The sequence below is a fragment of the Hypanus sabinus genome, chromosome 6 (genome assembly GCF_030144855.1).
Source record: "Hypanus sabinus isolate sHypSab1 chromosome 6, sHypSab1.hap1, whole genome shotgun sequence".
NCBI lineage: Eukaryota > Metazoa > Chordata > Chondrichthyes > Myliobatiformes > Dasyatidae > Hypanus > Hypanus sabinus.
In genome coordinates this window covers 29,563,933-29,586,078 of record NC_082711.1, presented here as the reverse complement: position 1 = coordinate 29,586,078, position 22,146 = coordinate 29,563,933, and the positions used below count along the sequence as shown (strand labels likewise).

Here is a 22,146-nt window from a genome sequence, read left to right as displayed (position 1 = left end):
TTTTAAGACAATGAGTTTTATATATTGGAAGAGTGGTTCATCAAGAAAATCCTGTTTCCAAGATATTAGCAGATCACAGATAGAATAATATACCACATAGCAGCATCAGATTTAAACAAAGTGACTGATATTTATTACTGTCATAATCTTTGGTATAAACTATTTTCAGAAGGAATACCATTAACTCATTTGGCCACATTTAACAAAAGTGTTTGGGAGGTGTGGACTTGTGGACATTGGTGAAGTTCAATTCTTGTCATTATACTACTGAAAGGATGTGATTAAGCTAGAGATTTAAGCAGAAAAGATTTACAAGGATACTGCAAGGACTGGAAGGCCATAAGCTATAGGAGCAGAATTAGGCCATTTGGCCCATCGAGTCTGCTTCACCATTTCATCCTGGCTGATCCGTTTTCCCTCTCAACCCCAGTCTCCTGCCCTCTCTTTGTATCCCTTCATGCCCTGACTAATCAAGAATCTATCAACCTCTTTCTTAAATATAGCCAATGACGTGGCCTCCACAGCCACCTGTGATAATGAATCCCACAGATTTGTCATTCTCTATGGCCTTCATGTATACCATACTACTTCTATGATTCCATAGAGGAAAAAAACCAATATTGATATTGGCTGCACTGATTAAAATCTGGATTGTGTGTAGTGACATCTTACCCCAGCTGTAGCTTTCCCATTTGCCTTTCACCACTTCATTTGACCAGATCATGAGATGATGAAAATAAAACACATAGACAGTCTGTCTCCCCAAGTCATCTGCCAATTTCTCCTTCTTAAGGCATCCCATTTTATTCCATCCCTCTTGTCCCAAATTCAAAATCAGAGTCTTGAAATAAAAGGGGAGATTTCATATATTGGGATTGCTTTCTCTGGAGTGAGGTTTAGAGGGATGTGAGAGTGGCATGGCTTGAAGATTAGCAGGCTGACAAAGTGCAAGGAGCATGTTAATGTAAGACAGTATAATGGTATTGGCACTATTATGCTGTCTTACATAAACAAGCGCCTCACACGTTATGTTAATCTCCCAATCTTCAGGCCATGCCACTCAAGTACTTGTGCTGGCATTGTTTTGAGATTATATGCGGTGCGTGTGAGAATTATGTACTGTAGAGGAATTATGTTTAATTTAACTGTATACACATACATGGGTGAATGACAATAAGCCTGAACTTGATGTGGTTCCAAGATTCCAATTACTTCTCAACAAATCTATGTCAGTTCTCAGAATAATCCCTTCAGGCTCATTCCCCCTCTTAATTATTTTTTACCTACTCTCTTTCACTTGGCCATCAACTCCTTGCTGAATTTTCTGCCATGCACCTACAACATCACACTTATCATTTCCCTCCTTACTTTCCATGCTATCATTGGCATTCTTCATCAGTTCCTTCCTTTTCCCTCTCCCTGCATTTTACACTTTTTACCATAAACCTGTTCTGATAGACAGCTGTTGAATGAAACATTAACTCTATTTCTCTCTGCAAATATACTGCCTAGCATGCTGAGTTCATACATGATTTTTGTTTTTAGTTCAGATTTCCAGTAATTTTTCTTTTATTTAGTCTTGGGGAATTCCGTTCTACAAAAACATCTATCTCTGAGGACAGCCAGCGTCAGCAGGAGGTTATTACCTATTGGGGTTTTCCTTAAATAAAGTTTTGTCAACCACATTTGATCTCTTTGTAAAAGATTAGCAAAGTTTTGTTGACTTCAGGAAAATCAAGAGCTATGACAACCAGGCAAGAAAACCCAATGTCCAAATCAACCATGATCTTACTGAAAGGCAAGACAGACTTGAGAAATTATTTGGATTAATCCTATTCATAATTTTAATGCTCTTATGCAACAATATAAAGGGTAATTACTGTGCACACAAAATGCTGGTGGAACACAGCAGGCCAGGCAGCATCTATAGGAAGAAGCACTGTCGATGTTTCGGGCCAAGACCCTTCCTATAGATGCTGCCTGGCCTGCTGTGTTCCACCAGCATTTTGTGTGTGTTGTTTGAATTTCCAGCATCTGCAGATTTTCTTGTGTTTGGTAATTACCGTGCAGTAGCTACTAAGGAAACATAGTTCTGGTGAAATAATTTTACTCACCTATCATGCTGAAGATTCTCCTCTGCAACTGGTTTAGAAACGTCTTGCAACAAGTCCCACACATACACATGTGATGCTGCATCAAGGACAAAAAACATTCCAGGTCGTGTTAAAGCCCACAGCACGTTCTGGATTGGACTGGCCTGAGTACTGTCATTCCACTGCAGAATAGGGCACTCATTTGTCACCGAGTGCAGTCTAATTGTTCCATCTGAACACCCAACCTGCAAGATCGCATGACAAGTTTTTGAAACTCTAACTGTGAATAAAAATTTACACTTATCTTTTTCTGCCACTTACTGACAGTTACACTATTTGACATTTTTCAAAGGTCATGTGTCACTGAGTTTTGTTGGTGACTCTAATCAGAACTATCTCTGACACTCATAAACTACTGTTCATTAATTTCTGAATGTCAGAGTTATTAAACAGCATTAAAATCAATTATAGCTTTCACAGCTTGAAAAGATCTGCCCGTTGCTTAAAGGCAAAAGAGACAGGAAACACTGGAACTTTGAACAAAAATCAGAATATTATAATTGCAATTGTGGAGGTGAAAGGTGCCTTTCAACACTCTAGGTTGAGGCCATGTACAGGTCACGGGCCAGAAATGCATTAAGACAGAAAGAAAAGGAAAGTTTGACAGTATGAAAGGGGATGAGATGGAATCTGGTCAGTGATAGGTGGAACCAGATGGGGAGTGGATGTTTGGTAGATTGAACAAGGTGGAGAGAGTGGGCAGGAGGATGTGAACAAAGGTAGAAATAAGAAGATAGATATGTAGTTTACCTGAAACTGGAAAATCCTATGAGACATTTTCCCTCCAATTTATGTTTGGCCTCTCTATGGCAATGTAGAACACCAAGGACAGACAGGATAGTGTGGGTGTGGAAGGAAAATGAAAACCATGTATAACCAGAAGCTCAATCTGGCCACTGCAGAGAAAATGCTCTGCAGAATAGTCATCTCATAACACTTTGTTTCACTATTATAGAGAAGGCCAAGTTCAGTAGGGCATGTTGATATAGGTTCAGGTGAACCACTGTCTCCCCGCTGACCACTTTTTTGTGTCTTTCTGGTCCACTCACACTTGGCACTTCACCCCATTCATTCCACAGGCACTTTCCTGGAACTGAGGGAGGTATAATACTTGTCCCTTCACCTCTTCTCTCAACATTGTCCAGGGAACTAAGCACCCCTTCCAGATGAGGCAGAGGCTCCAATTTTCCAGTTTCACATATTCCACACCCCTGGTATTTTATTTGTACACATACCTAGTTTATTTCCTCCCTTTATTGACCTCTTCCTTTCCTCTCCTTTCACCTGATTCCATCTACCCATCAACATCTTCCCAAATGGTTCCACCTTTTACCTATCAACCTCTATTTTTGCCCTTCCCCTGTATTAGTATCATTCCTTTCAGAACACAGGAATAAGGCCTTCACAATGTCTGTGCTGACCATGATACCAATTTAAACTAATCCCATCTGCTTGCACATGGTCTATATCCCACTGTTCCCTATCTGTTCATATGCTTGTCTAAACGCCACTGGTTCTGGAAGCACTTTCCTAGCACTTACCACAGTCAATGTTAAAAAAAACACTTCCCTCGTAAATTTTCTTTAAACTTCTCCCCTCTCACCTGAAAGACATTCCCACCTTGAGAAAAGTGGTATTTACTACTCCAGGTGTCTCTTTCTTCTCGGTCCTGATGTATCATCTCAGCTGGAAACACTAACCCCTTTTCCCTCTACAAATTACTGAGTTCTTTCTCTCAGCTTTGCCAGCTATAAAAGCCAACTGGTAGAACCATGGTGTGCTATATTACTTTGTCCACATTCTAGATGCCACTCAGAGGTTTCTATTGGATTGGAGGGTGCAGAAGGCAACCTCTTCATCCAGCTCAAGATGGGACATTATTTCTGGCATCGAGCTCAGTGCAATGTGACTTGACTTAATGTTTATCCAATTATTTTTGATATTTTATTGTCATTCCCCAAACTGGAGAAAAATATGTAGCTTTATGGTATTTCCAACAGCAGAATAGCATTCATTTGTCATTAATTGAGGAAATGCACAGTCCAGTCTTTTGTTTGCACCCTGTATTGAATTATTATATATCAAGAATAGTAGATGAGCCATACTCACATTTTAGGGATAGTCAGCATGGCTTTGTGTATGGTAGGTCATGTCTAACCAATCTTATAGAGTGTTTTGAGGAAGTTACCAGGAAAGCTGATAAAAGCAAATCAGTGGATGTGATCTACATGGGCATTTGACAAGGTCCCACATGGTAAATTGGTCAAAAAGGCTCACTTGCTCAGCATTTAGGTTGAGGTAGTAAATTGGATTAGACATTGCTTTTGTGGGAGAAGCCAGAGAGTGGTAGTAAGTAGATGGTTGCCTCTCTGACTGGAGGCCTATGACTGATGGAGTTCTGCAGGGATTGGTGCTGGGTCCACTGTTGTTTGTCATCTATATCAACAATCTGGATAATAGTGTGGTTAACTGGATCAGCAAATTTACAGGTGACACCAGTGAATGTAGTGGACAGTGAGGAACACCATCATGGCTTGCAGTGGGATTTGAACCAGCTGGAAAAATGGGCTGAAAAATGGCAGATGGAATTTAATGCAGACAAGTGCAAGGTATTGCACTTCAGTAGGACCAACCAGGGTAGGTGTTACACAATGAATGGTAGGACACTGAGGAGTGTGGTAGAACAAAGAGATCTGGGAATACAGGTCCATAACTCATTGAAAGTGGCATCACAGATAGATAGCGTTGTAAAGAAAATTTTTGGCATATTGGCCTTCATAAATCAAAGTACCGAGTACAGGAAACAACAGACGCAAAATGCTGGAGGAACTCAGCAGACCAGGCAGCATCTATGGAAAAGAGTACAGTTGATATTTTGGGCCGAGACTCTTCGGCAGGACTGGAGAGAAAAAGCTGAGGAGTAGATTTAAAAGGTGGGGTGGGAGGGGAAAGAGAGACACAAGGTGATAGGAGAAACCTGAAGGGGGAGGGATGAAGTAAAGAGCTGGGAACTTGATTGGTTAAAGAGGTACAGGGCTGGAGAGGGGAAATCTAATTGAAGAGGACAGAAGGCCATGGAAGAAAGAAAAGGGAAGACGAGCACCAGAAGGAGATGATGGGCGGGCAAGGAGATGAGGTGAGAGAGGGTAAAGGGGATGGGGTATGGTCAGGATAAGGAGTGGGGGATGGCATTATCGGAAGTTTGAGAAATCAAAGTTCATGCCTCAGGTTGGAGGCTACCCAGATAGGATATAAGGTTGGAGGAACAACACCTAAAAGTGGCCTCATCATGACATTGGAGGAGGCCATGGATAGACGTATTGGTATGGGAATGGGAAGTGGATTTAAAATGGGTGGCCACTGGGAGAACCCATTTTTTTTCTAGCAGACGGAGCGTAGGTGCTCAGTGAAGTGGTCTCCCAGTCTACGTTGGATCTCACCAATATACAGGAGCCCACACCAGGAGCACTAGGTACAGTATGTGACCCCAACAGACTCACAGGTGAAGTGCTGTCTCACCTGGAAGGACTTTTTGGGGCCCTGAATGGTAGGGAGGGAAGAGGTATAGCACTCGTTCCGCTTGCAAGGATAAGTGCCAAGGGGAGATCAGTGAGGAGAGATGAATGGACAAGGGAGACATGTAGGGAGCGATTCCCGCAGAAAGCAGAAAGTTGGGGGGAGGGAAAGATGTGCTTGGTGATGGGATCCCGTTGAAGACATCTTGGCCCAAAACATCAACTATACAATACTCTTTTCCATAGATGATGCCTGGCCTGCTGAGTTCCTCCAGCATTTTGTGTGCGTTGCTTGGATTTCCAGCAACTGCAGATTCTCTCGTTATGGAATACAGGAGATGGGATGTTATGTTGAAGCTGTATACGATGTTGGTGAGGCCAAATTTGGAGAAGTGTGTGCAGTTTTGGTCACCTCCTTGCTGGAAAGATGTTAATAGGGTTGAAAGAGTACACAGAAAATTACAAGAATATTGCCAGGTCTGGAGGACCTGAGTTGTATGGAAAGATTGAATAGGTTAGAACTTCACTCCTTAGAATGTAGAAAACTGAGAGGAGATTTGATAGAAATATTCAAAATTATGAGAGGTATAGATAGGGTAAATGCAAGCAGGTTTTTTCCACTGAGGTTTCGTGAGACTACAACTAGAGGTCAGGGTAAAGGGTGAAAGGTGAAAATTTAACGGGGAACATGAAGGGAAACTGAATGAGCTGCCAGTGAAAGTGGTGCATGCAAGCTCAATTTCAACGTTTAGTTAAGGTATAAGGATGGTAGGGCTATGGTCCCAGTGCAGGTCAGTGAGAGTATGTAGTTTAAATGGCTGAAGGGCCTGTTTTTAACTCTATAAATTGCACAGAAACTACTATATCAACTTCTGTGAAATTCTCTCTCATTGCTCCCCCTCTATGTTCTCTGTTGCTCTCCAGCTCTTCACTGCTAGCTCTCCCTACACTCTTTTATTCTGGCCCTTTTCCTCTTCTTTTTCAGTCCAAAGCATCAACTGTTCATTTTCCTTCATAGATGCTACCTGACCTGCTGAGTTCCTCCAGCATCCTGAGTATGTTGCTGCAGATTTCTAGCATCTCCATTCTCTCTTGTGACCCCATTATAAAAATGTTGAGATTTATCTGTGTTGTGAAACTTGTAACTGAACCCGTGTTAGAAGTGTATTAAGCAAGCAAAACTGGAATTACAAAAGGGATATCCTGTGAACCAAGTTTCTATTCAGCAAATACCAGATCATCCCTCCAGTCGATGGTAATACTACATACTTCTAACATAAATCTTTCAACAGAATGGAGAATGAAAAGTATTATCTTTCCTGCCAGGCACTGTTGAAAAATTCTTAGATCGACTGTTTGTTATATGTAGTTTATCACTTAATTATCTGCTTGTATTTTAAGTAGTTCTTATATGTATATAACAGTTTAATATGCTCCTAAAGGATATACAAAGTATAATTCTGGAAAGCTCTGGAAGCTTCTTTTCTCTGCATTATTTAAATAAGTGCTTTCACATTGGCTGACATTGGTTTATTCCAGCTTGAAATGGTGCCAGTAAGCCCCAGCAATTTCTGGCTGGTGATGAACAAGGAAAACCACTACTTTGTTAATCACACTTTTTCTGGCAAAAGATCATTGTAAGTAATAGTCTGTAACTTCCCTTTGCACTTGGGAGGCAATTCAGTGTGGTGAGACAGTGGGCCTGTCCACCAAGAGCAAAGAAGACCCGCGGTTCGATTGGTATGAGCGCTAGGCTAAATTGGAAAAGTCAGGTACAAGCCAAATCGAGGAGGCAGGGTCCAGGCACCAGAGTATCAAAGTGATTAAACACGATGGTTAGATGATGATTTTAGCGCTGGGCCAAATTGGAAAGAGTGGGTACAGGCCGAACCGAGGCAGTGAGGTCTAGGCCCCACAGCTATCAAGGCAAATGAACCCAATATTTGGACGTTGATCTAGGCACCGGGCCAGATTGGTAAAGTCAGGGTATCGGGGCCTGAGGTTCAGCTCGCTGCTCTGCAACATTTACTCGGCTCTGTGCTAAAGTATGGGTCTCCATCTCTCTTTGTGGACTTCAGTTCAGAATGCTATTTGCTTGTGTTTATTGTTTGCATGATTTGTTTTTTTCTCTCTACACACTGGGTGTTCGATTGTTCTTTTTTATGGGTTCATTGGGGTTTCTTTATTTCGCAGCTGTCTGTTAGGAGATATATCTCATGGTTGAATAATATATACATACTTCCATAATAAATGTTATTTGAACTTTGAATTCTGAATTTTTGATCTCAAAATGTTAATGAAATTTTCCTTATATCTATGGGTATAAAATAGCTAACCACAAAGCATCTTAGCTTTCCAGTCATTTTGTAGATCTGTATCACTGTCTGTTCAACTTTCCCTTGTTCTACTAGCATTTAATAATGGTTTTGTGCCTCCTTCCTGACTTCTGAAAGAACTTTGGATTAAGACACCAGAATCTAACCGCACCAAATTGACTGCGGGCAGCTGAGACCAGAATGTTACAACTGAAATCTCGGAAGAGCTGAAAATCAAAGTTCCTACTGTATTTCTAATCACTTTTCCTACTAGAACTACAGCTATAGAAGTCAAGTAATGACAAGACTATACTCCTGTATGACATTATTAATGTCAAAAGACTGCTAGCTATTAGCTCAGACAATGAGCTAATGCATGCCAACAAAAAGACAATGCTATGGGAAAGGGGGCAATAAAAACAAGGGGAAAATCCTTGTAGACTATAAAGTTAAAGACAAATAATTCATTTGATAAAATCAAACCAACTCTTACCAAGAACAGTGTTTTTCCAAAGTGACACAAGTCAATACAGGTGACTTGAGCAAATCTGGCATTATTAGTCTGAGGTTTGTATAGTCTAGGAGATGCTGGAAGGCCGTGACGTGTACCATGGCCCACAAGACCCTGTTAACAAAGTAGAAATGATTACATTAATAGTGTTATAATTTGTACCGATAAGAGATTTATTAAAACATTTTATTTAGTACAACAAAATTTCCCTTTTCACAGAGTGCCAGATTTTGTTATTACCAAACCAATACTGTCTTTTACCAAGAGAAATGGTCAGGGAGGGTATCTGAGTTAGACTAGAACAAAGAACACACCTCACAGCCAACAGAAAAGGAAGACATAGATATGATTTGTGTGAAATTTCTCACTGACCGGAGTGAAATTAAGAAATTAGTTTAATTCAGTTTTACCCAAAGGTCTGTAATGGCTCAAGAAAGCCATTCTTGACATTGCTTTCTATAGTGCAGTTATGGCCAGGGATTAAAATACATGCCTCTTGGCTAAAGCAGGGCAAGGGTGAAGCCAAGATTGTTCCTGAGGACAGCATAAAGAAAAATGGGAAAGAACTAAAATTGTACTAAGGCGTTAAGTCAGAAACAGAATAGCAAGATTAATGAGGAGTGGCAACCAATCATCAAAGTTTATGATCCTTGTCACCTTTTAAAAATACTAGATATGAAAAAAAGACAAATCGGAATAGCAAATTAGGGCATTTATGAAATAATTGGTGCTATTGAGGAAGAACAAAACTACTCAATATCATCAAGATCACTGTAGATTTGATGAAGGAAATGTGAAAACTAAACCAAACCCCCACGAGGCAGAGACAATTGTTGAGAAAAGAAGAGTCACTTCAGAAGGAGAATTAGCAAATAAATTATCAAACCAACACAACACAAAAATGAGGAAACCTGCATGATGAATTGATTTTTTTATTATTCTTGTCTATTTTACTACATAGAGAGGAAGATCTCACTGAAAAGGCCTAGGTTTTAATTCCCATCTCTCATTGCTGTTGAGAAGGTGAAACACTGCTATCTTTCTGATGAAGATGCTCCCCTAGTATTATTGGATAGAGTTTCAGATTTTCCAGTGATAATATCTGATCAGAAACATTGAACATGCCTTCAGATTTGCAAATGTAGGTAACAGAGTTATGGGTTCTTAGTGCCATAGTGTCAAATGCAGCTACTTTCACTAAAGCTTTTTGACCTTGCTTGGACTAAGGTTATAAGGGAATCAGGGGACGCGTGTCCCCTGAAGTATCCAAATTATGTTTGAATGAATAGGTTATTGAAGGCACAGCTTTGACAGCATAGTCAATAATGCCTTCAAATGCTTTCCAAATGATTATGTAGACAGAATGGAAATTGACCAAATCAAATCTTTTTTGATTTTTGTGGACAGATTCATCTGGATAACTTCCCACATTGGAGATAAAGCTTGCACTGCTTGTCTGTTCAGCCAGTCAGGGCAGAGATCTCCAACAATATAGGCTTGCAGACTTAGTTTCAATGCTCTCAATTACTTTTTGTTTAAACAAAGAATGGAGTGAGACCATTAACTAATGGCTATGAACTGTGATGAACATTAGGAGGAGGCCAGAATGGATCATCCACTTGGCATTGGGACTGAATGTGTTTGCTAACATTCCCGGCTCATCTTGGGCACTTGTGCTGACTTCGGCATTAATTGAGAAAGGGAATGTTTCCTGCACCTTACTTAGATATTGATTAGCATTCATGACAGGGCAACAGAACTTTGAAGTCAAATTGATGCAAAATCTGTTTCCCTGTTCACAGATGCTGCCAGCATGTTGTGTATTTCCAGTATTTTCTGTTTCTAGCATGTTGCTTCTTCTATTCAACAAGCTTACGGCTGCGTATTATAGCTTCATCAAGTAGCCTTATTTGGGCCTGCTGCTGCACCTGGAATATTTTAAACTTGTCTATCTTATTTTAACATGAACTCAACCAGATGGAACATGATGACTAGGCTTGCATTTCTATATTTTTTGATTTGTTTCAAAACAAAAGAATCAATACTCACAATATCAGTTCCAATAAAGAAGTGATTAGGATCTGATGGCAGAAACTTGATATTCAGAGTCCGAGGACGTCCTAATTGTATGAAATTTCTTGGGAAAAAGCTGAAAATCCCAACAGAAAAGTAGAAACATCAAAAACATTACATATCAACATATCAGAAGATCTATCCTGGGCCTAGTGCATTGATGCAATCACGAAGAACAATTGCCAGCATCTTACAAGGAAACTCAGCATGTCATCATTGATTCTGACAAAAGACTTCAGAGGTACAATGGAAAACATTCACAGTGGCTATGGAAACTCCAATGCACAAAAAATGCAAGAGGCTGCAGAGAGTAAAGGACTCAGCCAATCCCATCAAGAGTACAGCTTTCCCCATCATATACAAGAGGCAATGTCTCTGGAAGGCAGCATCTTTCATCAGGATCCTCCATGAACCAAGCTATGTACTATTCTCGATGCTGCTATCAGCATGAGGTACAGGAGCCTGAAGACCTCAAAGTTTAACACCAGCTTCTCCCCCACAGCAATCAGGTTCTTGAACAATATGAAAAACTAACGCTACCTCAGACTACATTTTTTCACTCTCTCTTTCTTGCCTCATGTTTTGTTTATTTTTGTGCACAGTAATGCATAATTTATGATAATTTAAGTTTGTTATCTTATGTTTATCATGTTTGTTTTGGACTGTCCTGCTGCCGTAAAAACTAATTTTCATGGCATTTATATCCTATATTTGTATGCCTAAGAAATCAAGTTTACATTTCGTGTTTTTGTACAAATTAGGTTATAGGTCTACTGAATGGTACAAAAGCAGACCAAAAGGATGTTATCAAAATGCCATTAAATCAACTCAGTGAACCACATGATCCAAATCCAAGGAACTAAAAGCATGAAGGTATGTAGCCATTGTTAAGTCAAACTCTCAACAGTCATCCAAGAAGTTAAAAGATAATCTTTTGAAATTATCTGTTTCATTTTTAAGTGAAATTATGTCTGCACTGCACATTAACGTGGGAAGTAAATAATCAATCACAAAAGGACTGCAGGATTATAGATCCCAAAGTAGCTTAGAAAAACTACAAGAAAAGAATGACAAAGAAGAATCAAGTGCCTTTCAATAGATAAGGGGAATTCAACAGGAAAACAAAGAAATTAAGCAGATGAAACATCTGTGAGTTCAACAAAATGCTAACAACAGTCAAAGTGTTCAGGTACATAAGGAGCAAGCACTTGATAAAATGAAGTACTGGTATAATTAGAGAGTAGTCAATTACCGAGTAATTATCTTCCATCTGTCTTTTTACTCAGCAAAGTAAAAACTGTTTTAGGAATGACACAGCAGGTAATGGCAAAAAGATTCCACGCTCTTAAATAGAGTCAGTTAGTTCAGACCATTTGTGTAAAAAGGCAGATAACCTATAAGTAGTATAACTTCAAGTAAAAGACAATAAAATTTACATCATAGAAAGAGTAATTTGGTTCATCAAGTCTTTGCGAGCTCCATAATAGAATAATATGGACCACAAATAGCCCAAGTAAAGTCACATCAGCCCAATTTAGCAATTCCAATTATGGCTTAATTATAAAAATAAAAACAGTACTGGGTATATTATCTAAATGGCTGAGTATCTACAGAGCTGCAGATGGATTGGGTGTCTCACTGCACGATTCGGAGAGCTATTATGCAGGTAAAAGTAATTAAGAAAGCTCACAGAATGACATCATTCATTGCTAGGGAATCTAAATACAAACATAGGAAAGTTGAGTTTCATCGAAAAAGAGTATTGATGAGACCTCATTTAGATTATCATTAGAGTCTCATCGTACAGCACTTGTCTCCTCATTTAAGGAAGGATTTAAATGCAGTACAGGCAGCTCAAAGAAGATTTACTTAGTTTATGTCCACATTAGACCGGATAATTTTGAAAACACCAGTTTCGCGTAAAAATGATAAGCGTCCACACTAGGCGTTTTTTAAAAAAATCTCTATCCACATTGAAACTGACTCTCTTGCATTAATAAAGCACCTTGTATAAAACATGTCTGCATCAGTATTATCTTGTATTTCCATACTATGTTACATTAGGCTGTTACACATCTATTGTCAGAGAAGTACTTGCATAAATAGGTAAACCACCTTCATATGAGCAAGGACAGAAAACAGGGCAAAGTGAGTATACTTATTCATTCAGTAAGTTATGGGTCAAAGTATTTGGTGAATACATTTCTAACTCCTCTGGCGTCAGTTTCGTTGCCGTCTGTTCTGAAATTGTTAGGTTGTGTTCAAGAAAACAATGAAATAGCACGCTGCTGTCTGACAGTGCAGATCCACACTGATCTGCCCGAGCAGTGTTTTCAAAAATACACACTTTGGAGAGCGTTTCTGAAAAGCTCCTGTTTCGGGGGATGAAAACGTCGTTTTAGTGTGGACGAAGGATAAAAGCGAAGAGAAAAAGCATCAGTTACGGATTTATCCGGTCTAGTGTGGACGTAGCCTTAGTTAATACCCGAATTGGGCTGGTTGTCTTGTGAGAACAGGCTAGCCTTTTGCTAAGAAGTCTTAAATTAAATGTAAAATCCTTAGGGGTCTTAACAGTCTAAGTATGGAAAGGATGCCTCCTTTAGTGGGAGATTTTTTTCTCTCGCAATAGGTCATGAACCTTTAAGTCTCTCTTGTTCGGAATGCAATGTAAGTATGATCTTCGAATATTTTTTAACAGCAAAGTGAAATAGACATTTGATAAGCTAGAGGGTGAAAGTGACCACAGGTGGAAAGGAATACAGAGTCAAGGTAACAGTCAGATCTTCCAGAGTCAAGGTAACAGTCAGATCTTCCATGACCATACTAAATGGCAGAGCAAGCATGAGAGGCCTATTCCTAATTTTAATGAATATATATGTTTTAAGTAAAAGTGAAATCATCACCAAACACATCTTCCCCATCCCTCTCCTTTCAGCATTCAGAAGGGACCATTCCCTGAGAAATGATCCTGTTGATTTTTCCAGATCAATCAATCCCTTACTCAATGCACTTCAACTTAAGATATTCAGTATCTAGCCTTTACATCCTTTCTTCCTTCTACCCAGGGACTCAAACTTTCCTTTCACATCTTTTGAATGCTTTTCATGCATCGTACCAGAGGTACCTCACTTAGCATTCAGGAAGCTTTACCAGGAAATAGAGGACAAATGGAATCAGCACTAAAAAGGACCAATTGTATACATCTTTATGGTTACAAGAAATTCAAGCGGTTGCAGGCTATTGAGCTTGTTACCATATTGCCATAATGCCTGGCTAGGGAGAGCTGTTCAGCTAAAATAAAAGTATAGACAGACAACAGCTTTCATCAGATACAAGAGGCAATGAGAGTGACTGCAGAGTGCAGGAAATCTGTTAACACATGAAGCAGGTACTATCAGTCTCCAGCAACATTTATCTAAGCCTTAATTATGCCCAAAGGACTTTTCCTCCGCAGCTGTTTGTGGATGGAATTTCAAAGACTCACAACCCTGAGAAAAGAAATTTTTCCTCATCTCAGACTTAAATGGTTGCCCTCTGCTTCTGGATGGAGACATCCTATTGGGATTTATCCCATCTCACCTCAAAGAATCTTATACATTTCAATGAAATCACTCTCTCATTCTACACTCTACTGAGCACACTATTCAATGTCTCTCCCTTCAGAAAACCACTCCATACCTTGATCATCCTACTAAAAGTTCCTCAAATAAGAAAACAAAATTGTTCACTCTAGATGTGATCTCACTCGTGCCCTGTACAGTAGCAACACACAGCACACTGCCCATAGCTCAAATAGCACATATGGTTACAATAGCAGACCAACACACAGTCACAAAGAAAAAAAATAAAACTATCATCTAATTCATTGAGTGGCATAGCCTGTAGAATGATGGTAATTGTCTTGGTCTAGCTTGCTCTTCCATTGAGCAAACAATGGAGAGCAGCGCCAATGGGAGGGGCCAGTCCCCAATGCAGAATGAATTCCAGCTTCCCCACAGAAACCTCTGCTCTCTCCCACACCCCCTTGGTGTCCCTTCCCCTGGGTGGCTGCAACAGGTGATTCTGTGGTCCAAGGGCCTAGTCCTCACGACAACTGAGGTGATGCAGCTCACCCAGCGTATGTCTCGCCGATGAACCAGTGAACCAGGCTTGCAGTATACTAGATAACCAATGTCCAACAGGGTCTTACATCCAAGACAAAAACTCACACCATCTCTGCACAACAACTGTATGCAACAAGCCCAGGTGACAACATAACAATGGTATGCAATAAGTCCAGCTCCATCATTATCAGTCAATAAAGGTGAATGAGCAAGTCCAACAGGCAGTGAAGAGGGCAAATGGAATGTTGGCCTTTATTACAAGGGGAATTGAGTACAAGAGCAAGGATGTACTTTTGCATTTGTACAGGGCCCTGGTGAGACCACACCTGGAATATTGTGTGCAGTTTTGGTCTCCAGGTTTAAGGAAGGACATTCTGGCAATTGAGGAAGTGCAGCATAGATTCACTAGGTTGATTCCTGGGATGGCAGGGCTGTCTTATGCAGAGAGATTGGAGAGATTGGGCTTGTACACACTGGAATTGAGGAGATTGAGAGGGGATCTGATTGAAACATTTAAGATAATTAAAGGATTTGATAGGATTGAGGCAGGAAATATGTTCCAGATGTTGGGAGAGTCCAGTACCAGAGGGCATGGATTGAGAATAAGAGGTCAGTTATTTAAAACAGAGTTGAGGAAGAACTTCTTCTCCCAGAGAGTTGTGGAGGTGTGGAATGCACTGCCTCGGAAGACGGCGGAGGCCAATTCTCTGGATGCTTTCAAGAAGGAGCTAGATAGATATCTGATGGATAGGGAAATCAAGGGATATGGGGACAAGGCAGGGACTGGGTATTGATAGTGAATGATCAGCCATGATCTCAGAATGGCGGTGCAGACTCGAGGGGCCAAATGGTCTACTTCTGCACCTATTGTCTATTGTCTATTATCCTGTAAGTAGCTGATGGCATAGATCCTGCAGTACTTGATGTTCTTAGCATCCAACTGTGATGGTAAAAATGGCATAAAGGATGAACAATTACACCTTTGATTGGGCTCAGAGTGGTCACTGCATCTGAGCATGCCACCATTCTACCAGAATGTGAGATTCATTTGGCTCTTCCTACTTATTCTACCTGAAGGATACTCTTCATTATTCATTTGCCATTACCATGTGGTTTCAGCTCACAATAACACTATTGTATTACGCACTCTCTATTGATCTACAATGCATCACAAATCTTTCCTTTATTTTCTCGCTTCCTGTCTCCACTTCCTCTGTAATTTTGAACATGTTTTATCTCCAACATTTGCCAGTTCTAATGATAGATCATCAACCTGAAACACTTGCAGCTCTCTGGTCTGCTCTTTCGTCTCTATCAACCACTCCCATTCTTAAGATATTTTCCCATGCAACAGTTGGAAATGCAATGCCTTCCTTTTCCATCACATGGGGGAGACAGAGTTCTCCAGGTGATGCAGCAAACCATTTGTACTTCTTCCAATCTATTGTACCACATTTGGAATTCATGATTCTTCTATAATGGAGGAACCAACAGCACATCAGGAGACTTGGAGCACCTACATTTAACTGAGCTTTGTTGCCGTCAGCACTGGCCAGTCCATCCGTAAGATTGGCTCAGTTTTAATTTTTCCATTAGCACTGTGTGATTGGCTGGGCATAATTCGCACTTCAATGTTTTAGCTCCTTTAGCCAATATTTCATAGCTTTTATATTCCTCCTTTTAGGCTTTCTCTCTCACCCTCCATGAATCGACTAGATGACCTCATTTATAATTTAACCCCATGACAACCCTGGCTTCCCTTTGTCCCCAACCCATCCTCTCTGCAACTACAAGTCAAATTATTTTCTTCTTTTTTCTCCCATTCTGACAAAAGGTCTTCAAACCTAATGCTTGATCTAATGATTCTTTTCCCACAATCATTGTCTGATCGTCTCAGTGCTTCCAGATTTTGCTATTTTTATTCCAGATTTTCAACATCTACAGATTTAAAAAAAATTCAACATGAATGTTTTGTTTGTTTCCTGCTCCATACAAGATACTTGACCTTCTGGGTACTTGCTGCATTTTCTCTTTTTATTTCATATCTTTACAGTACTTCTTGTTGGATTACTATTTAAATCACCATTAAGAACACAGAAATATTATAAATAGAATCAGGAAACCTAATGTAGGGTTTCAACCCAAACTGTTGAAAATTTCTTCTCCCTCCCTGCGTCCCAATGTAGATTCTCTTCAATCGCAGAATTCCTCCAGTAGATGGTAGGCTGCTCCAGATTCCAGCATCTGCAGCCTCTTGTATCTCCCATACAATCTTACCTGATAACATCAATAGAAGAGCTGTGGATCAACTTCATCTTCCCACCAGGGATCAGTCCTGCAAAAAAGATAAGATTAACTTAACACAACCATCAACCATTTAAGTATAGAGGTATTAATGTATCAAGCTAAAACCATCCACATCTCTCCTAAGATTTCCAAGAGAGCTTAGATTAAACTTGACTTATTTTCTTCACCATCACTTAATTTGTTAAGTTCTTCTCTTTGATTCCTCTGCCTTAATTGAATAGTAAATAATTTTGCAATCTTCCATTCTACTTTTTACCCTACTAATTTCCACTTAACTTTTGCCAGCAGTATAGACTAAATGCTATCGTTGTACTATACAACATCAAGATCTCGATTTCATAGAGCCTATTATCAGTAAGATTGAAGCAATCTCTTTGCTTTAAAATTGAATTTAGATCCTCCTGTACTAAATTCAGCTGAACAGGTGGAGACTATATCTTCATTTGCATTATAATGTTTCACACTCTCCGTATGCATATGATTGCCTAGATTGAACCAAAGAATCTCATCCCTCATATCAAGTTCTTCCAAGACCTCACCTTACTACTTTATATTCCAGTTTTTCCTATTTTAAAGATATTTGTCGCATGTATATTGAAATGTCAAAATATACAGTAAAATGTCATTTTATCTGTTTTTTTTTAAATTTTCAACATGAACTGTTAATCTGTTCCTCACTCTTAAGATGCTGCCTAACCTGCTGAGCATTTTAGAATTTTCTGTTTTCACTTCAGACCTCCATTTAGCTTGTGTAGTGCTTATTCTTTAATCCTCTAACCACAGATTCCTTGTTCTTTACTCCACTGTGTGTTCAGCCAGTATTCTATAGCTTTACATTTCCAACACCTCAGCACCTTTCTCCCCTTTATTTCACAATATCATCTTCAAATCCCCTTTTTGAATGATCTTTGTTTCACTTCCCACATCCTTGTTTCTTTTTTGCTTTCTCATGTAGCAGTTCATGTCTTAAGACATGAATGAACATACTTAAACACGTTTGCTCAAACCTTGTTAAGGGCTTCAATGTTTACAGGGAGAAAGCAGGAGAATCAGTTGAGAGGGGAAATCTATCTGCCATGATCAAATGGTAGAGCAGACTCGATCGGCAGAATTGCCTATTTCTGCTCCTATTTCTTATAGTCTATGGTTTACAGCCAACTAATTAATGTCAAAGTATTTCATCCCCCAAATACTCTGCAACTAATTTCTACCAAACAAGGTCCCACAAACAAAATAATAACAATTATTGTGTCACTTCAAGGATAAATGCTGATCATGGATGAGGAGTAACTGTCCTTCTCTATTTGGTATGGTTCTTTGGAATTTTTTTTAGTCCCCTGTAACAGCAGATGGAGTTATATATTAACATCTTATGTTCAAGATGAGCTTGTTCTTCAACTGCATAAATTTAGATTTTGTGCTCACATCTCAAGGTTGGCCTTGGACCTGACTTCTTAACTCAAGGGACAAGAACTCTATCAAAACAGAAAGGTGGTATTTTAATCTAGTTTTCTGTTCAATTAGTTTTCCTATTGCATTATACATATGCCAAACGTACCTAAATCAGTCAGAGAGCCAGCAACATCTGCCTTTTGTAGTTCAACCACAACCTGAAAGAAAGAATCTGCATTTAAAAAGCACATTTCACTTCCTCAAAGCAATACTTTGCATTTATACAGCGTCTTAATATAAATGAAGTATTGTACAGGAATATTACCAAACCATGTGGAGATACAAGCTCATACACAAAAGCTAGATGGCAGCACAGGCTGTATGAATGTAAAAAGGTTTTAAGGGACATACAGGCTAAGTGAACAGGCAAAGACATGGCAGATGAAATATAAAGTGAACAAACAAGAAACCAACTTCAGCAAAATGGGGAATGGACAAAGAGTGAAGGGGGAACGAACTGGAAGTTAGAGAAATCAGGTTGGAGGCTAGCCAGACACAATATGTTGTGTTGCACCTCCAACCTGCAAATGGTTTCATCATAGCACACCTCATAGCCCTCAATCTCTCCCCATAAGACATGCTCTCCAATCCAGGCAGTATCCTGGTAAATTGGTTTGGACTTTATTTCCTGGCATGTGGGAGAATGAAAAGAGATCTTATAGAGGTATCAAAAGTATGAAAGCAAATAGTTAGGGTGCACACATGCAGGTTTTCCCCTCAGGCTGGAGAAGACTAGAACCACAAGTGTTTGGAGGGATATGTTTTGTACTGGTGCAGGTAGATACGACCAAGCTGACGATTAAGTCAGTTAGATGGGCCACAGGACCTATTCATGATTCTATGAGAATGCACTCCCAATGCACTGGGTAAAGAATCTGCTCATGTTTACAAATCAAAACGCTGTTCATGTCAATATAGCGTATACTTAGTAGAAAGTGTAAAGATACCCACTGCAGAGGCTGCAGGAGTGACAGCAACTGTTGAAATTACCCTAGTGAGTTTCTAGAAAGTTGTAGAAATGATAGCCAATGCTGCCACAGTGTGCAAGTAACATTTGTCATGAATGGTTATAGAGTCAGAGTTAAACAGCACAGAAACTTAGGGGCATGGTAGCATAGTGGTTATCACATTGCTTTACAGTACAGGCGACCAGGGTTCAATTCCCACCACTGCCTGCAGGTTCTCCCCGTGACCATGGGGGTTTCCTCTGGGTGCTCCAATTTACTCCCACAGTCCAAAGACCTACCGGTTGGTAGGTTAATTGGTCATTATAAATTGTCCTGTGATTAGTCTAGAATGAAATAAGCTGTAAGACCCTACTCCATGCTGTATCTCAATAAAATAAAAATAGATAAAAACAGGTCCCTCAGCCTAACTGAGATGACCCACAAAAATGCCCATTTGCCAGTGCCCAATCTATAAACCTCCAAACCATTATAATCCATCCACCTGTCCAGGTGTCCTCCAAAAGCTGTCACTGCATCTTCCCTATCAACACACTTCACAAAGACATCATCTCTGTGTAATAAAAAAAGTTGACCCTCAAGTTAGTATCAAATCTTGCCACTCTCACCCCAGACCCATGCCTTCCATTTCCCAAATCTCAACTGAGTGTATCCATCCTACCTATGACCCATTTAAGGGGGATGTAGGGTGATAATATTTAACTTAATGACTTGGAATGGTGAAAATCATTCAGGGTTTACTCCCTGACCAGCACCAGTGATTTTGACTGCAAACATATTAGACAATGTGATCAATGTTCCCATGATCAGAAAGTCTTTTTACATTTGCTGACAGCTTGTAAAATGAGATTGGCTACTTCAGCTATGTACTGAAAATTGCTGGCTCATCTGAAATCAGAATCAATGAGTGGCAGTAAAATTGTTGGCACAGTAAGATGAATTAGATGGTCTTGCTATCTGTGTGCAATTTTATATTCCACTTGTTCAAACAATTATCTAATTCCTTTTTCATATTTAATGTAACAACTCATCTTGCATAAGTGGATTCTATTAGATAATACTCATATTTTTTAAATATTTTTCCTTCCAACAGAAAAGAGACCATTGGTCCCATTGAGTTCAGTCATAGCCCAGGCCCGGCTCAAGCCCAAGAATGGGGAACGAGCCAATGTCTAGCCATTGCTGGAGCGGACTTGGAGTTACTCGAAGTGGCAAAACCAAGGCAAGGCAGAATCAAGACAGTCCTGCCTGGGCTTTGAGAGCAAGGAATGACCTGCTGTTTAGCTGATTTAAGCACCGGGCCAGATTGGAAAGGTCAAGTATGGGCCGAATCAAAGCAGCAGAGAGTGAGGAACAACCTGAGGTTTGGCCTATCTAAGCTCCAGGCAAGATTGAAAAGGTTAGGGTGTTGGGGCCAGAGGCGAGGGATGGATCAGTGTTTCAGCTCACTGCTCCGGAAGGTGTATTCTTCTCTGCACTGAATTGAGGCCGTTGGCTGCAAATAACAGGCTCCAGGACCAGCTGCCGCAGTGGTGGCTGGCTTTTATGAACTTCAGTTCTGAATGTTATTGGATTACTTTCATTGTTTGAATGATTTGTCTTATTTTCTGCACATTGAGTGCTGGACTGTCTTCTTTTTTTAATGGGTTCTATTGGGTTTCTTTGCTTTATAGCTGCCTGTAAGGAGATGAATTTCAAGGTTTACATGGCATACATACTTTGATAATAAATGCTCTTTGAGCTTTAAGCAAGCAATGGCGAGTTTAGCCCTCTGTGTCCATGCCAGCCATTAAGTACATATCTACACCAATCCTATTTTCTAGCACTTGGCCCTAGCCTCCCACATCAATTAGATACTTCAGTGTTGTGCGTGTACTCGAATCAACTATCACTTCACCCACTGCTTCCATATTTCCAGCATCCTGTGTGAAGAAAAAGTCAAATCCCCTCTCAATGCCACCTCACGAAAGCAAGCTCCTCAATCTCCTCTCCCTCATTATTTCTCTGTGACCAATCTTCATGCTCATGTATCCCTATTTCTCACCTACCCCTGCAAAACGAACAATTTATAGTGGCAATTGACCTACCATGACTTCAGGACATGGGAAGAAACTGGAACACCAAAGGGAACCACATAGTCACAAGGCAAATCTGCAAACTCCACACAGATATCACTGGAAGTCAAAATTGAATCCATGTCACTAGTGATGTGAGGCACAACATGTTGCACCACAGTGCTCCCTTACATTTCATGACCTGAAAAATTGTTCTTTAAAATTATATGCTTCCTCAACTAAAATTAAATGAGGTTTGTGTAAACACTTTCCAAAATATAAATAACAATGGAGTTTATCCAGAGTGTGATTGCCATAACCACATTCCAAACATCACCGTCTAAGTCAGTGGTTCCCAAAGTGGGCGACATCAGCTCACTGCAGGTGGTAGGGGTTTCTAAGGGGCCGATAAAGAAGGCAGAGGGGGTGCATGGTAGCAAGGGGGGGCAGTGGTGGGACAACAGGTTTCATTTAGGAAATTAATTACTTATTGAAAGCACTTAATGTTCATGCCTCATAACTGATTACAATGATCACATAATCACCTCATCTCTCGCTAGCCCACCGTTCTCTTGGACTTTGCTTGAAGCACATTATGTTTGTTAAAAAGCAATGTTAATCTTCTGTATTTGGCATATTGGGAGAAATCTGGACTAAAGAAGTCATATTATTTATGGGCCTGATGCCCCCATTATTGT

General features: G+C 40.0%; 1 protein-coding gene across 4 annotated transcripts in view; it reads right to left on the bottom strand.

The window, feature by feature from the left end:
• The window catches only part of dync2i1 (dynein 2 intermediate chain 1), an 88,828-nt gene that overhangs the window by 565 nt on the left and 66,117 nt on the right, over positions 1-22,146 (bottom strand). For all 4 annotated transcript variants that reach the window (XM_059971883.1, XM_059971882.1, XM_059971885.1 and 1 more), the window contains 5 exons: positions 18,536-18,587; positions 16,948-17,005; positions 10,544-10,643; positions 8,477-8,608; positions 2,115-2,338 (listed from right to left, as the gene is read on the bottom strand). In XM_059971883.1, the coding sequence (XP_059827866.1) occupies positions 2,115-2,338; positions 8,477-8,608; positions 10,544-10,643; positions 16,948-17,005; positions 18,536-18,587 (566 nt within the window). The remainder of the gene's footprint in view (positions 1-2,114; positions 2,339-8,476; positions 8,609-10,543; positions 10,644-16,947; positions 17,006-18,535; positions 18,588-22,146) is intronic.